The 16677-nt window shown below is 49.1% G+C and overlaps 1 protein-coding gene across 1 annotated transcript in view; it reads right to left on the bottom strand.

The window, feature by feature from the left end:
- Nucleotides 1–16207, bottom strand: part of LOC147035253 (serine/threonine-protein kinase N2-like) — a 241459-nt gene extending 225252 nt beyond the window's left edge. Inside the window, exon 1 of the mRNA XM_085896036.1 lies at nucleotides 15786–16207. Within this exon, the coding sequence (XP_085752162.1) occupies nucleotides 15786–15806 (21 nt within the window). The 5' untranslated portion in view covers nucleotides 15807–16207. The remainder of the gene's footprint in view (nucleotides 1–15785) is intronic.
- Nucleotides 16208–16677: the final 470 nt, after the last annotated feature.

Here is a 16677-nt window from a genome sequence, read left to right as displayed (position 1 = left end):
GGTGGGGTAGGGTGGGGAGGGGAGGGGATAGATATATTGCCTACAGTACTGTGACAAACATCCCACTTTGTGTTTCCTTATCTCTTTACGTCTCTCAAAATGTGGAAGCGTGACGCATTGAAATACACAACAATGCAGAGCATGGACAAACAAGAAAACATTGTGGCTTAACTTGAGTAAGTGGTGCTGTTTGTTTGATACCGTACAATAAATAAACTTTGGGGGGGGGACCACAAAAGCTCCAAATAAAAACGGCATGAATTCCCATAGGTTTTATCATAGTTACTCTGTCCTTAAGGGCCTTAATATTTTCCAAGTAACGTCGGACCCCGGACTCCAAAGTACTCCGCTATTCGCAGGAGATACGTTCCTGGAAAATGCCGCATATGTCGGAGTACGTGTTTATTAATTTTTTTTACAAGGTCTCGGCTCGTGGAAGAGGGATGACAGAACAAATCAGGACACAACATAACAAAGGGAAGAGCAGAAAAAAGAGGAAAACCAACAGCAGAGCGGATGGAGAAAGTAGAAGGAGAGGGACAAACAAGAGATGCAGGTAACGAGGGGTAAGGGAGAACGCAAAGGTGGACGATATGGATACATAAGCAAAATTGTATTTGACCAGTTTATGATTTTTGTCAAAGTCTGAGGAGAGGGAAGAGGCTGCTACCTGTCTGTCAGAAGGATGAAAGATGTCACGGCAGAGAGTGGTCATCAACAAAGAGATAAAGTTAATTTTTCAGAGAGTGAGTGAGATCATTGATGAAGATTAGGAATTATATGGGGTCTAGAACACTGCCTTGAGGATACTCCAGCCTCAAGAGGGAGAGGAGATGAAAGGGTTCTGTTGAGAGCCACACGGTGTCTACGAGAAAGGAGGAAGTCAGTAATCCAAAAGTGGAGTTTGCCTCGGATTACATAGGCAGAGAGTTTGGAGAGCAAGGCAGGATGTCAGACTGCATCAAAAAACTCAAGACGTGTCCAGAGAGACGGCCCTGATGTCATGTCTGACATTAAGGGCCTCCACCATTGTTGGGAGAGTAGAATCAGCATATCCAGAGTAGACTGACCAGGTCTGAATCCAAACTAATGATTTGAGATGAGGCTGTTGGAGAAAAGGAATGATTTTATGTTAATTGTGATGATGGATTCCATGACCTTGCTGATGATTGGAAGTACAGTGAACTAATGGGCTGTAGTTAAGGGTATCTGTTTTTGCACCTTTTTTATGTAATGCTGTGATGTTTTGTGGTTGCAATGCTGTGATGTTTTGTGGTTGCAATGCTGTGATGTTTTGTGGTTGCAATGCTGTGATGTTTTGTGGTTGTAATGCTGTGATGTTTTGTGGTTGTAATGCTGTGATGTTTTGCGGTTGTAATGCTGTGATGTTTTGTGGTTGTAATGCTGTGATGTTGGCTGATTTCCAATTTTCAAGGTGGATAAAGGAGACCAGTCCAGAGGTTGTTAAAAATAAATAAATAAATAATCATAACAATAACTGGAGGTGCATTCAAAGTACACCATCCCCATGCCAAATAAATAACAAATCCCCCAGTGCACGACATTGCCAGGACGACACACACACACACACACACACACACACACACACACACACACACACACACACACACACACACACACACACACACACACACACACACACACACACACACACACACACACACACACACACACACACACACACACAAGGCCTCGTCAGCATTCACAAGCCATTTTGAAAGTCCCGTATTGTTTCGTCAACCAGACGTAGTAAGTACTAAAGAGACCGTCGGTGTTACTGAAGTCGATTCATTGCAATGATTATGGTGGGTGGTTTCCCATGACCTTCCTGGCAGTCAGTCTGGGCATGAATTGGTCATTGGTTCAGGGTGCCGGTGATAATTCACCAATTCGTTGTAAAGAATATCGGGGGATATTTAATGTCTACAAATGACCAGGGCTGGCAGGTGGATTCTCCGGCTTAACGGGCTCCCAATGGACGGTGCAAACATCGATGCCTCGTCCTGCATGTGGAACAGCTGTGTGGGAGTTAAAACCCAGGCTCAAAACGCTCAAAGGTGAGTACACAAACATCCACACTATCATGTGAGCACAATTGTATAAGATACATGATTATTATTATTTTTTGTAAAGGAGAAATAATGGTTGATCACTGCAACCTTGATCATCTTCGTATTCCCGTCTCAAATTTCATACCACAACTACAATTTGGGAACAATCCGTTTCACAGCTCGTCATGAATGGGGAGAGATCGCTCGGGCAACCTTATCCTTGCCTTGCATTCATTTAGGCCTTAGGGCAAGTCATCTGTTGCTCTCCTTTGTTTTTTTTTTTCCAGACTCAAGGCTCGTAGAAGACCTAGTGCACTGAACAGATCGAGGCAAAACTTTACACGTATGACCGCCTCTCCATGAGGAACAAAAGGTTCACACAGATGTCATTGGTCACATGGTTTGGCAGCCATATTGGATTTACCCTAAAACCTATTTAAAAAAAAATCTTCTTCTCCAGAATGGCTGGACAAATTGAGGGAAAACTTCACACAAGTGTTCCCCAAACCATGGATGTGCAAGTGGCACATAGCAAGTACTCCTCATGGAGAATGAGTGTGGTATATTTATGACGTCATAGGTGTCTTATGATGTCATAATTGCATAAGTATAACACAACATCCAATCAGTATAAAAATGTTTAGGGTCATCTCAGGATAATATGGTGAACAGAAATTTTTTGATGATGTCATTGGTCATGTGATTCGGCAGCCATATATATATATATATATATATATATATATATATATATATATATATATATATATATATATATATATATATATATATATATATATATATATATATCCTTCAAAAATCTTTTCTGAAATGGCTGAACAGATCGAGGCAAACCTTGACACATATGACCACCTGTCCATGAGGAACAAAAGGGTCACACATATGATGTCATTGCTCACATGGTTTGGCAGCCATATTGGATTTACCCTAAAACCGCTAAAAATACACCACTCAAAAGAAGTCCTGGCGAGGGTTTGCAATCTCCGATTGCTGTGTGTGTGTGTGTGTGTGTGTGTGTGTGTGTGTGTGTGTGTGTGTGTGTGTGTGTGTGTGTGTGTGTGTGTGTGTGTGTGTGTGTGTGTGTGTGTGTGTGTGTGTGTGTGTTCGACTTGCAGGCACTCCTGAACCACGAGGCAGAACGATTTTCAAAATGTCTGCTGTACTCAGGGTGTGCACGGGAAGATTTGATGAGGTAAAACAATATTAATAGTCCTAGGGGTTCAGGGTTGGGGGGAGAACCCATATTATCTCCATGTAAATGTGCATCGTGTCACATCTCTCCCAGTGGGAGGAGGTATTTCAAGACAAATTGCAACATACCAAAATTCTGGGGGAGTTATCCCATCTAATTCTGGGCTCTTGGCTCCTATTGTTTTGTGTGCAATTCCAAGGCACAGAATGCCACTGCTGCGTATAACGGCTTGTGTTTACTCAACAGTCTGCATGCAGATTTATGTTACGTTTGAACGTGCAAAACTTAGAGGTCACAAGCCAAATTTGGGGATTACACTGATGAATCTTTCTTCCACTATCCAAACTTTAAACAAGGAAAAAAAAAAACTTCTTCTCACCAAATCCATGTAATTATCAGTGTGTCACTACAACCAATGTCATATTTGGACTGGGGGTATGGTGGTGGTCTTATGACAACGACAACGGACTGACGTCATAGAGGCTGTGGGTTCAAATACAGATCAAGGCAACAGAATGGAGGATTTGGATCCTCCGGTTCTGGAAATCAGCCAGTCTCAAAGGAATTACCATGTCACTAATGCATATGTCAGCAAAGCTCCAGCTGGTTCGAAAATAACCTTCATGGAGGAGGTGGCATGCTTTCCCCACAAGTGATTCAAGTCCTCTGGACTTGACTCTCGATGTTCTCAAGACGTAATTAAAACAAAATGCTACTTGTAAAAAAACAAACAGAAAGAAAAGGAAGACCAAGACCTCAAAATCGAATGGAAAATACTATATGATCAACATACAGTGCCGAGAGAGAGAGTGTACAGCCCCTTTCAAAATGTTCACTTTTGTTGCCTTTTGGCCTGGAATTAAATTGCTTTTCAGACTTTTCCCACCTTTATTTACACATAGAAACCCACAACTTCCAAGTGAAAAACAAATTCTACAAATTTCAGAAAATTAATTAAAAATACAAAACTAGAATATCTTGGTGGGATAAGTGTCCACCCCCCTTATAATAGCAATTGCAAGTTAGCGAACGTGTAACCAATCACCTACAAAATCACACACCAAGTTAATTGGCCTCGACCTTTGTTGAATTGTAGTGATTCTGATAATTATCTCCACCACTACTGATAATGGATGGATCCGTCCATCCATCCATTGGGACCATACTCTGTGCAAAGCGTTAGTTCTGCCAAGCAGTCTCCTTGGCTATTCGGCACAATCCTGGACAGGTCGCCACTCCAACACAGGATACTAGCATGCTGGCACTCATTTTGCCGACTTCAGAAGGATGACAGGCAGAGTCAACCCCACCTGGTATTAATTCAACAGCCGAGCAGGATTTGAACTCAGGATCTTCGGATCCCAAGTCCACCACCCTAACCATTAAGTCAACACCAGGCTTAACATATTTCAATTGCCTTGAATATCCCTTGGAGCAAAGTCAAGACAATCATTAAAAATAGCTCCCCAAAGCGGGCGTAACCCCTCAGCCCATGCATTGTAAAAGGAAGCAGTGATATCACGATGATGCAGTCAGTTAGAGCACGTTGGACGTCATATCGAAAATCAATCAGACTTCAAGATGGCTACCGTGGCGGCTTGTGAAAATCGCAGCGCGCCCATTTTCGAAAGGAACCTTCCTCTACTCAGCTCTAACACACACACTGCAAAAATGCATTTAATCCGACAGGTCAAGCCGTTCTCGAAATTGACGAAAACCAATTTCAAGACGACTGCCGTGGCGGCCACACTGAAAATCGCAGCGCGCCCATTTTCGAAAGGAACCTTCCTCTACTCAACCGCAACATACCCTGCAAAAATGGATTTAATCGGTCAAGGCGTTCTCGAAATCGACGGAAACCAAAAGTTGACAGACGGACGCCCGGACAACAATACCCCTTTTTCAGCCCAATTCGGGCTGAGGGGTAAAAAGTGGAAGGCATATAGCAGCACCAAGACCCTGCCGAGATCAGGCCGTCCCTCTAAACCGGCTTGCCAAACAAGGAGGAGACCGATCAGAGAGGCCACCTTCAAAGAGCTACCATGCCTTTTTGGCAAAGACTGGCCACTGTGTGTAATGTGTATATGTGAGAACAATATCCCAAGCACTCCATAAGTCTGGGCCGTACAGTAGGGTGGCAAGAAGGAAGCAATTATTCAAAAAAGCCCATCTTGAGTCCTGTTTGAGGTATGCAAAAAAACACTCCGGAGATTGTGAAGCCATGTGGCAAAAACGTTTTGAGGTCTGAAGAAACCAAGACGGAAGGTTGTGGCCAAAACAACACCCTGAAGCACACAGCCAAAGCTACGCTGACGTGGTTAAGGAACAAACAGATAAATGTCCTTCAGTGGCCCAGTTAGAGCCCCGACCTAAATCCAATCAAATATCTGTGGCATGACTTGAAGATTGCTGTCCATCAACGCTACCCTCACAACTTGACTGAGCTTGTATTGAACAGTTTTGTGCAGAAGAATGGACAAATATTGCCCAATCAAGGTGTGCAACGTTGGTGGAGACCTATCCCAACAGACTCACAGGTGTAATTGCTGTGAAAGGTGCTTCCATCAAGTATTAACTCAAGGCGGTGGATACTTATCCAACCAAGATGTTCTCGTTTTGTCCTTGTTAATAGAAGGCTGGAAGCCTAGAATTTTCGAAAATTTGTATAATTTGTTTTTCACTTAGAAATTGTGGATTGCGATTTTTTTTTATATATATACATGGTCTTGGCTCGTGGAAAAGGGATTGCCGATTACACACAACAAATCAGGATACAACATAACAAAGCGAACACCACGAGAAAGGGGAAACACCAAAGCAGGGCGAAAGGAGAAAGTAGTCAGAGACGGGCAATCAAGGGTCGTAGGTAAGAATGAGGGGTAACGGAAAACATAAACAGTGGGCAATATGGAAACAAAAGCAAAATTGTGTTTGACCAGTTTGTGATTTTGTCAAGATGTGAGGAGAGGGAAGAGGCTGCTGCCTGTCTGTCAGAAGGATAAGAGATATCAGTGCAGCGTGTGGAGTCATGAGCAAAGAGAAAAGGAGGATTTTCCAGAGTGTGAGTGAGATCATTAATGAAGACGAGGAATAATATGGGGTCGAGAACACTGCCTTGAGGATACTCCAGCCTTGACAGGAAGAGGCCATTAACGGTTTCTGTTGAGAGCCACACGGTGACGACGAGAGTGGAGGAAGTCAGGAATTGTGGAGTTTGCCTCGGATTCCATAGGCAGACAGTTTGGAGAGCAGGGCAGCATGCCACACTATCAAAAGCTCGATATATGTCCAGAGAGACGGCCCTGATCTCGTGTCTGATAATGAGGGCCTCCACCTTCCTTGGGACAGTAGAGGCAGCATGTTGAAGGGAGAGTGACCATATCTGAATCCAAATTGATGATCTGAGATGAGGCCGTTGGAGAATAGGAATGATTTTACGTCAACTGCGATGATGGATCCAGTGACCTCACATCGTGTAATCCTTCTTGGTTGCTTTATGCACCTTTCTTCGGCTAGAAGAGCTTGGTAGGAGTTGATTAATTTGATTAACCATAGTCACCTAGGGCAATTCATTAGATGAGAGCAGATTGGTTCACCACTGAAGACTCTTGTCTGGCAGGAAATTACCATCCACAGGAGAGGTGATGTGTTGCTTCCTTCACCTTCATATGTACGGAAAAAAAAAATGATAGTCTGTGACAACCAGACAAAAACTGTCTGTGAGAAATTTTTGTTTTAGGAGAGGGAATGCATTCCGACAACACAGGAGTTAATCGTCCAATCTAGCACCAGGCAAATTTTTGCTAAAAATCACCAAGCCAGATCCAAACCGAGTGCTACAGAGTCCCAAGTACCAAGTAGATGGTGCAGAAATGAAGACATTTCCTGAAGCACACGACAATTCAATATTTGTCCCATCAGTTATGGCTGTGTCAAATTATCGCCTCACTGCCCCACTGTCGGTTTCTCTTTTTACCCAAAATCACCCCACTCTTTCCTGAGCCTCAAAAATACAGTTTAACAATGACATGTTCATTGTGAATAAGAACATAAAATTTTGAAGTTTACCACCGTTGATGCAGCATCGTTCACACCACCTTATCTGACATGTTACAGGAGCTCTTCGCGCAAGTTACACACTTTCTGACGTGTTTATAAACAGTAATTGTCCTGCTTGGAACGATTTTCAATTTTGTTTCACTGCCAGGCAGGCATCCTGAGTAAAGAAGTTATCTCGCTCCTCTCTGCACATGCGCGATCGTGATGAACGCAGAGACAAAGGACTGCTAAACTTCAGGTTCGTTTTCCGATTCGTGTTCAAAATATAACGTTCAATTGAAATCATTGTTTCTCGAACATAAAGAGACGTTTATAGATGGACAGAGACAGACAGACAGACAAAGTGAACCATTTGCTTAATCCTGATTTTGACTTTACATGCAAGGGGTTTAAATTTTTTTTAAAAAATGAAAAAAAAACAGATCATTTTATGTGTATTGTGTGAAAGCAAGGGCAAAATGATGGAACCACTGCCAGACAGACAGAAATCCGCTCTCATCCTCTCTTTCACATTCTTTAAATCGTCCATTTTTTCATCGTCATGGCTAGCCTTGTAAACCATAACAATAAGGATTATTCTTCATCTTATAAAACTAGAGGGGGAGCACTCGGTAGAGTGCAAAACCTCCGCCGCCAATACTGCGAGGTCACTCAAGTGACCCTGATATCCTATTCATTCAATTTGACGTCAACAGTGCTCAGAGTTATCGTTTGCAACTTTCCCTTTTACTTTTAACTTTTACAAACTCAATTCATTCGTCATAAGTAGATTCCTTGAGACAGAAATTGATTTTACGTGGGTATATCCACCTGAAGTTCCAAAATCAGCTGCAATTATAATTTTGGCATGTTTTTTTTTTGTTGGAAATCACTTATAACATGTAGAAATGCAAAAATAAAAATAAAAAATCTAAATTTTGTTGAAAAAAAAGTTGCAAAATTTTTTTTTTTCTCTAACAATTTTTTTTTTTGGGGGGGGGGGGGTTGGAAATCACTTAAAACATGTAGAAATGCAAAAAAAAAAAAAAATTCAAATATTTTTTCAAATTGGCCACCATAGCGGCCATATTGGATTTTGGACCAAGTCCAAAATCTAATGGCATGATCCTTGGACCAGACCTAACCCCCCCCCCCACCAAGTTTTGTCGAAATCCGTCGAGGAGTTTTTCTGTAATACTCTTCACAAACAAACAAACAAACAGAAAGGGGTGAAAACAGTGACCTCCATCCATCTTCAATGGCGGAGGTTAACAATGCTTGGAAGTGCTAATGAAGCAGAAGAGGAGGTGGGGGTGGGTACAGGAGAAGAGAAGGAGCAGTCTCACCCACAATTCAGAGAATCAAGATCTCGAGGTACCTCGACAACATAACATTAAAACAATGACAACAGATCAACTAATTAAATTAGGGTCGTGGTACCGATGTTCTTCTATCCCCAATTCCTCTCAGGACCGAGCCAGTTCCATATTCAATCTCGACCTACTGCCCCCTGCTGTACTTTCCAATGAAATCCATTCCATACACTGATGATGCCTTACCACTGTCTTAACCGTCCTTTAATTACCTCCACCACCGAATGTGAAGGAGGTTATGTTTTCACCCCTTTCTGTCTGTCTGTCTGTCTGTCTGTTTGTGTAGTACAGGATATCTCAAAAAAGTGTGGACAGATCCTGATGAAATTTTGTGGACAGGTTGGGTGTGTGACAAGGACGAACCCATTTGATTTTGGTGAAGATCCGGATCCAGATACTAGAATTTTTTAAGCGATTCTTCACCCTTGATAGATGGGGCCAAAAACGATATATAGCAGGACATCTCAAAAAGTTGTGGACGGATTCGGACGAAACTTGTTGGATACGTTGGGTGTGTGACAAGGACGAATCAATTCAATTTTGATGAAGATCCGTATCTGGATACGGATACGATAATTATTTAATTTTCAAAGTGATTCTTCAGCATTGAAAGGGCCAAAAACAATATAGTACTGTATAGCATGATATTTCAAAAATGTATTGGGCCCGATATGTTCTCGTTAATCAGCCATTATGTGGTGGGGGTATGCGCTCAACTGAGCGCCCTGCTAGTTTACTCAAGCGATTCTTATATTATTGATCATATTCATATTCTTCCAGATCAATGTTAAAGAACTGTGCTCCCTGGTGCTGTCACTATATATAACCTGGTAAAAAAAAACTTTCCTGTGCTTATTTTATCAACATCCAATGATTGTAATAATAATAATAATAATAATAATAAATAAATAAATATATAAAAATACTGTTGTATTCAGGGGGTTCGTTTAATTACCCCGACCCAACTGTCGTGGACAGGTTACGAACAGCCTGAATGGATCACCAAATGGTTTTCTCCTTTGGAGGCGAACACGTTGATCCTTGGAGATGAATGGCACACGCGTGGGACGGGACGGCAGTGAGAATGGAGGCACACGAGTTTATACTCGAACCCACGACAGAGAGACACAACACAAGCAACTTAAATAAATACGGGGTTTAATGAGAATAAATCAAATATTTACGATGGTAAAAATTAAAAGTGTAATGATAAAAACGGAACGCGAGGTAAACTAAATCAAATTTGAAGGCGCCTCCACGCAGACTTTAATACACGCAAGGGGACAAAGTAAATAAAAGAAAAATCCTCCCTTTCTCTCGGCACTTAGCTGTGTGCCCAGAGATGAGTTTCTGGAGCTTGATGTTCACCAAACCACGTCGTCATCACACAGGAAAACGGCCCCAAAAATGGCACCAAGCCGCTCTCTCGGCGGGAAGCATACGGGAGGTAGTTCGCACGACGATATTCGACACCAGGGCTCAGAAACCGCTGTGCAGCTTCTCTCATCGATCGCACTTGCCGACGCCACTCCTCTGCAGAATGGCGCCGCCTTATTCCCCGATGGCACAACACGAGGCTCGAAGGCGAGTTCTCTCACGACCGAGCCGAACAGTCAATGGCCAGCGCTTTGCTGCATCACACGGGCAAATCCGCCTCAGCACAAACACGAGAATCGTGCAGCCTTCTTCGCCGTGTTGAGGGGAAGCCCGAAACACGAGACCTCAATCTCCAAGCGCGTACCTCACAGAACCTCTCTTCCCGCTCCTTCTTCACGTCCCGACCCCGATCCTAACTCTGTCCTCCTCTCTGACGTGACACCCATCAATCATCTACTCCAGGGGCGTGGTTTGCTAGTTGCCATCCCTGGAGGCGGGGTTTCTTGCCTGCTTGGAACATGCAGCTTGGTTGTTGTCATTTTAAGGACATGATCCCTTTTTATCGTCGGTCTTGAAATGCAAAAACATCGGAAAAGGTCAATGGGAGAAAAAATCACATGCTTGGAGAAATTATCCTTAATCCCTACACAATTAACACAGCACCACCCCCCATGTGGTGAAACGTAACACTCGAGCTGACAGTTTCCCCACTTAAGTTACATCGAAATGGCTCCTACACATCCATGGACCACGCTACCCCCCATATAATCCTATCCTTTCGATGAAATTCCTCCATCTACCCCAGAAACAAAACAATACCATTCCTTTCACACTGCAAACGCACATAGGGCTACCAAGGCACTTTCATTGGCAAGGAGTACAGTCCTCGATGGGTCGTCACTCCGACGCAGGTTACCCCGAATGGTTATTACCCCCAGTTCACTGGTACTCATTTCGCCGACCTTGGAAGGATGACAGGCCGAGTCCTGGTGCTAACTGGAGTCCTGGTGCCAACCCCACCTGGTGCTAACTGAATGGTTGACCAGGGCCAAACTCAGGACCCTCAGGTCCCAAGACAGCCACCATAACCGCCAAACCAACACCAGGCATCGAATGATTGTATCAAGAATAAACAAAAAATGATCTTCCCTGTGAGGGACACCTGCACTGTTGGGACACTTTCACGATTTTTTTCAATTTTGCGTTAAAGGAAAACACCAATACCTGTTAAGCACGCACTCCTGTAACAAATGAACCAAAGGAAAAGGAATAAGAAAGGACAGATCAAAGTTTGCTTGTTGATCTCGATATTAATATGCTTGGATAAAGAGGTGTGCAGAAAACACAGGAGCTTTGTGTGCGCACGTATGCAGCAATACGTATGAATACCCACAATCCATACCTGAAATAAATGTCAGTATCATAATTGCCAGGCACTTATGGGACAAGATTCATCCCAATCACAAAAGCCATGGCCATCCCCATCATAAAATCCCCATCATCCCCATCACAAAAGCCATGGCCATTCCCATCATAAAATCCCCATCACAAAAGCCATGGCCATCCCCATCATAAAAGCCATGGCCATTCCAATCATAAAATCCCCATCACAAAATCCACATCACAAAATCCTCATCATCCCAATCACAAAATCCCCATCACAAAATCCATGGCCATCCCCATCATCCCCATCATAAAAACAATTTTCAGAAAACTATAATTGGAAAAGGATGCAAGTACAACCATGTTATAATGAACTCTACTACTTTTAAGCACCTGGAGATGTCGATATATTCTGCCGACCAGAGCAGAAAATGGGAGGGGGGGGGGTTGGGTCAGAGAGCGGCTGGGTGGGAACATCCCTGGAAAACGGCTAGGCGGGAGAAGACAGGACCACACGGTGCAAAGGGATAGGACCACACGATGCACACGGGCAGGACAACGGCACGGGCGCTGGCAAGATCGCGGTGGGATGTTGGCAAGATCGCGGCGGGGGCGCTGGCAAGATCGCGGAGGGGACGTTGGCAAGATCGCGGCGGGGACGTTGGCAAGATCGCGGCGGGGACGTTGGCAAGATCGCGGCGGGGACGTTGGCAAGATCGCGGAGGGGACGTTGGCAAGATCGCGGAGGGGACGTTGGCAAGATCGCGGAGGGGACGTTGGCAAGATCGCGGAGGGGACGTTGGCAAGATCGCGGCGGGGACGTTGGCAAGATCGCGGCGGGGACGTTGGCAAGATCGCGGCGGGGACGTTGGCAAGATCGCGGCGGGGACGTTGGCAAGATCGCGGCGGGGACGTTGGCAAGATCGCGGCGGGGACGTTGGCAAGATCGCGGCGGGGACGTTGGCAAGATCGCGGCGGGGGCGCTGGCAAGATCGCGGCGGGGCGCTGGCAAGATCGCGGCGGGGGCGCTGGCAAGATCGCGGAGGGGACGCTGGCAAGATCGCGGAGGGGACGCTGGCAAGATCGCGGAGGGGACGTTGGCAAGATCGCGGAGGGGACGTTGGCAAGATCGCGGAGGGGACGTTGGCAAGATCGCGGAGGGGACGTTGGCAAGATCGCCAATGGCGGGGTGAGGACGCCGGCGGCACGGGAGCACATGAGCGAGATTGGTGGACATGGATATGGACATGAGCGAGTCGGGTGGACACGGACACGGACATGAGCGGGGCGAGGGACGCTGGCAGCACCGCGGCGGGAGGAGGGACGCCGGCAGTACCCTGGTGGGGTGGGGGACGCCGACGCCACCACGGCGAGGTGGTTGGACACGGACACGGACACGAGCGAGGCGGGTGGACACGGACACGGACAGGAGCGAGGCGGGTGGACACGGACACGGACACGAGCGAGGCGGGTGGACACGGACACGGACACGAGCGAGGCGGGTGGACACGGACACGGACACGAGCGAGGCGGGTGGACACGGACACGGACACGAGCGAGGCGGGTGGACACGGACACGGACACGAGCGAGGCGGGTGGACACGGACACGGACACGAGCGAGGCGGGTGGACACGGACACGGACACGAGCCAGTCGGGTGGACACGGACACGGACACGAGCGAGGCGGGTGGACACGGACACGGACACGAGCGAGGCGGGTGGACACGGACACGGACACGGACACGAGCGAGGCGGGTGGACACGGACACGGACACGAGCGAGGCGGGTGGACACGGACACGGACACGAGCGAGGCGGGTGGACACGGACACGGACACGAGCGAGGCGGTGGACACGGACACGGACACGAGCGAGGCGGGTGGACACGGACACGGACACGAGCGAGGCGGGTGGACACGGACACGGACACGAGCGAGGCGGGTGGACACGGACACGGACACGAGCGAGGCGGGTGGACACGGACACGGACACGAGCGAGGCGGGTGGACACGGACACGGACACGAGCGAGGCGGGTGGACACGGACACGGACACGAGCGAGGCGGGTGGACACGGACACGGACACGAGCGAGGCGGGTGGACACGGACACGGACACGAGCGAGGCGGGTGGACACGGACACGGACACGAGCGAGGCGGGTGGACACGGACACGGACACGAGCGAGGCGGGTGGACACGGACACGGACACGAGCGAGGCGGGTGGACACGGACACGGACACGAGCGAGGCGGGTGGACACGGACACGGACACGAGCGAGGCGGGTGGACACGGACACGGACACGAGCGAGGCGGGTGGACACGGACACGGACACGAGCGAGGCGGGTGGACACGGACACGGACACGAGCGAGGCGGGTGGACACGGACACGGACACGAGCGAGGCGGGGGGGCGCGGACACGGACACGAGCGAGGCGGGTGGACACGGACACGGACACGAGCGAGGCGGGTGGACACGGACACGGACACGAGCGAGGCGGGTGGACACGGACACGGACACGAGCGAGGCGGGTGGACACGGACACGGACACGAGCGAGGCGGGTGGACACGGACACGGACACGAGCGAGGCGGGTGGACACGGACACGGACACGAGCGAGGCGGGTGGACACGGACACGGACACGAGCCAGTCGGGTGGACACGGACACGAGCGAGGCGGGTGGACACGGACACGGACACGGACACGAGCGAGGCGGGTGGACACGGACACGGACACGAGCGAGGCGGGTGGACACGGACACGGACACGAGCGAGGCGGGTGGACACGGACACGGACACGAGCGAGGCGGGTGGACACGGACACGGACACGAGCGAGGCGGGTGGACACGGACACGGACACGAGCGAGGCGGGTGGACACGGACACGGACACGAGCGAGGCGTGGTGGACACGGACACGGACACGAGCGAGGCGGGTGGACACGGACACGGACACGAGCGAGGCGGGTGGACACGGACACGGACACGAGCGAGGCGGGTGGACACGGACACGGACACGAGCGAGGCGGGTGGACACGGACACGGACACGAGCGAGGCGGGTGGACACGGACACGGACACGAGCGAGGCGGGTGGACACGGACACGGACACGAGCGAGGCGGGTGGACACGGACACGGACACGAGCGAGGCGGGTGGACACGGACACGGACACGAGCGAGGCGGGTGGACACGGACACGGACACGAGCGAGGCGGGTGGACACGGACACGGACACGAGCGAGGCGGGTGGACACGGACACGGACACGAGCGAGGCGGGTGGACACGGACACGGACACGAGCGAGGCGGGTGGACACGGACACGGACACGAGCGAGGCGGGTGGACACGGACACGGACACGAGCGAGGCGGGTGGACACGGACACGGACACGAGCGAGATTGGTGGACACGGATATGGACATGAGCGAGTCGGGTGGACACGGACACGGACATGAGCGAGGCGGGTGGACACGGACACGGACACGAGCGAGGCGGGTGGACACGGACACGGACACTGGCGAGCGGGGTGGGGGACGCCGACGCCACCACGGCGAGGTGGTTGGACACGGACACGGACACGAGCGAGGCGGGTGGACACGGACACGGACACGAGCGAGGCGGGTGGACACGGACACGGACACGAGCGAGGCGGGTGGACACGGACACGGACACGAGCGAGGCGGGTGGACACGGACACGGACACGAGCGAGGCGGGTGGACACGGACACGGACACGGACACGGACACGAGCGAGGCGGGTGGACACGGACACGGACACGAGCGAGGCGGGTGGACACGGACACGGACACGAGCGAGGCGGGTGGACACGGACACGGACACGGACACGAGCCAGTCGGGTGGACACGGACACGGACACGAGCCAGTCGGGTGGACACGGACACGGACACGAGCGAGGCGGGTGGACACGGACACGGACACGGACACGAGCGAGGCGGGTGGACACGGACACGGACACGAGCGAGGCGGGTGGACACGGACACGGACACGAGCGAGGCGGGTGGACACGGACACGGACACGAGCGAGGCGGGTGGACACGGACACGGACACGAGCGAGGCGGGTGGACACGGACACGGACACGAGCGAGGCGGGTGGACACGGACACGGACACGGACACGGACACGGACACGGACCAGACGGCGGCATGTTGACTGAAACAAACGAATCCGTGTGACAGGAGAGAGAACGAGTTTGATTTAATGAGCGAATGTGAGGTGAGCAATGGAAACCGTTTGAGAGGATAAATGTGCCAATCTTTGTGCAGTGTTTGTGTTTGTGAGTGAAAGTGTTGAGTAAAGTGAGTACAACATCATTACCTGCCCGATCTCCCCCGCCATCTTGCGCGCCCAGGCCTCACGTTCAGCACTCAAGGAGTTCCGAGGAGAAACAAATCCCTGTAAAAAAAAATAACCTTCGATAACTTCAACCAGAGCTAAAAATATCTCCAAGGAACCGACGCCAAAACTGCCTCCAGTCGTCCTCCACTAACAAGGTATCACAAACTTGGTGATCACAGGATCCGCACGTCGTGTCCAACTCGGTCCGAGTCCGCAACTCTCCATGAAAATGTGACTTTCGCGGGACATTCCATGATCTCCTTAAAACAAGATTTAGGAATGTTAATGTTTGTCCGTCAGCGAGGCGAACATCTTTTCTTTATTGTCATGTCCTCTCACCACCCCCCTCGCCCCACTAAATGGATTTACCCGTTCAAGTAAAAACGGAACTTCACTCAACAGTTGCGTTTGTTTTTTCCTTCTGATTTTCAGATCTACCACAATCTAGATGTACCACCAATGTTCCCATCTCTTGATGGACGTTATCGCCGTATTTTCACAAACTTTTGTTGTTTTTCTTGACGGTATTGACCAAATAAATGGGATTTTGTTTATAATATTCTTCAGAAAGAGAGAAAAGCAATCTCAGACGGGAAATCCGTGCACCCCTCGAAGAACTGGCGCCTGTTACACCGCCACATCGGCTTTTCTAATCGAACGAAGTAATGGAGAGAAAACAAATCTAAATAGTGATGCATACGAAATAAGAAGAAATAAAGTCCAAAGACTCATCGAGGATATCTAAATCAATCTATTTATTACGTACGCGTCGTCAAACGATTTGCACGTTCAAAAGACGAAATCTGCCCCCAGAATGCTTTGCGCGAACACCCATGGCAACGGCGTCCGTGGGGATTTGCTGAAAATATTT

Source organism: Eptatretus burgeri, chromosome 1 (genome assembly GCF_056783735.1).
Source record: "Eptatretus burgeri isolate ZD-2024b chromosome 1, Ebu_testis_v1, whole genome shotgun sequence".
Lineage (NCBI taxonomy): Eukaryota > Metazoa > Chordata > Myxini > Myxiniformes > Myxinidae > Eptatretus > Eptatretus burgeri.
This window is presented reverse-complemented; position numbering and strand designations above follow the sequence as displayed.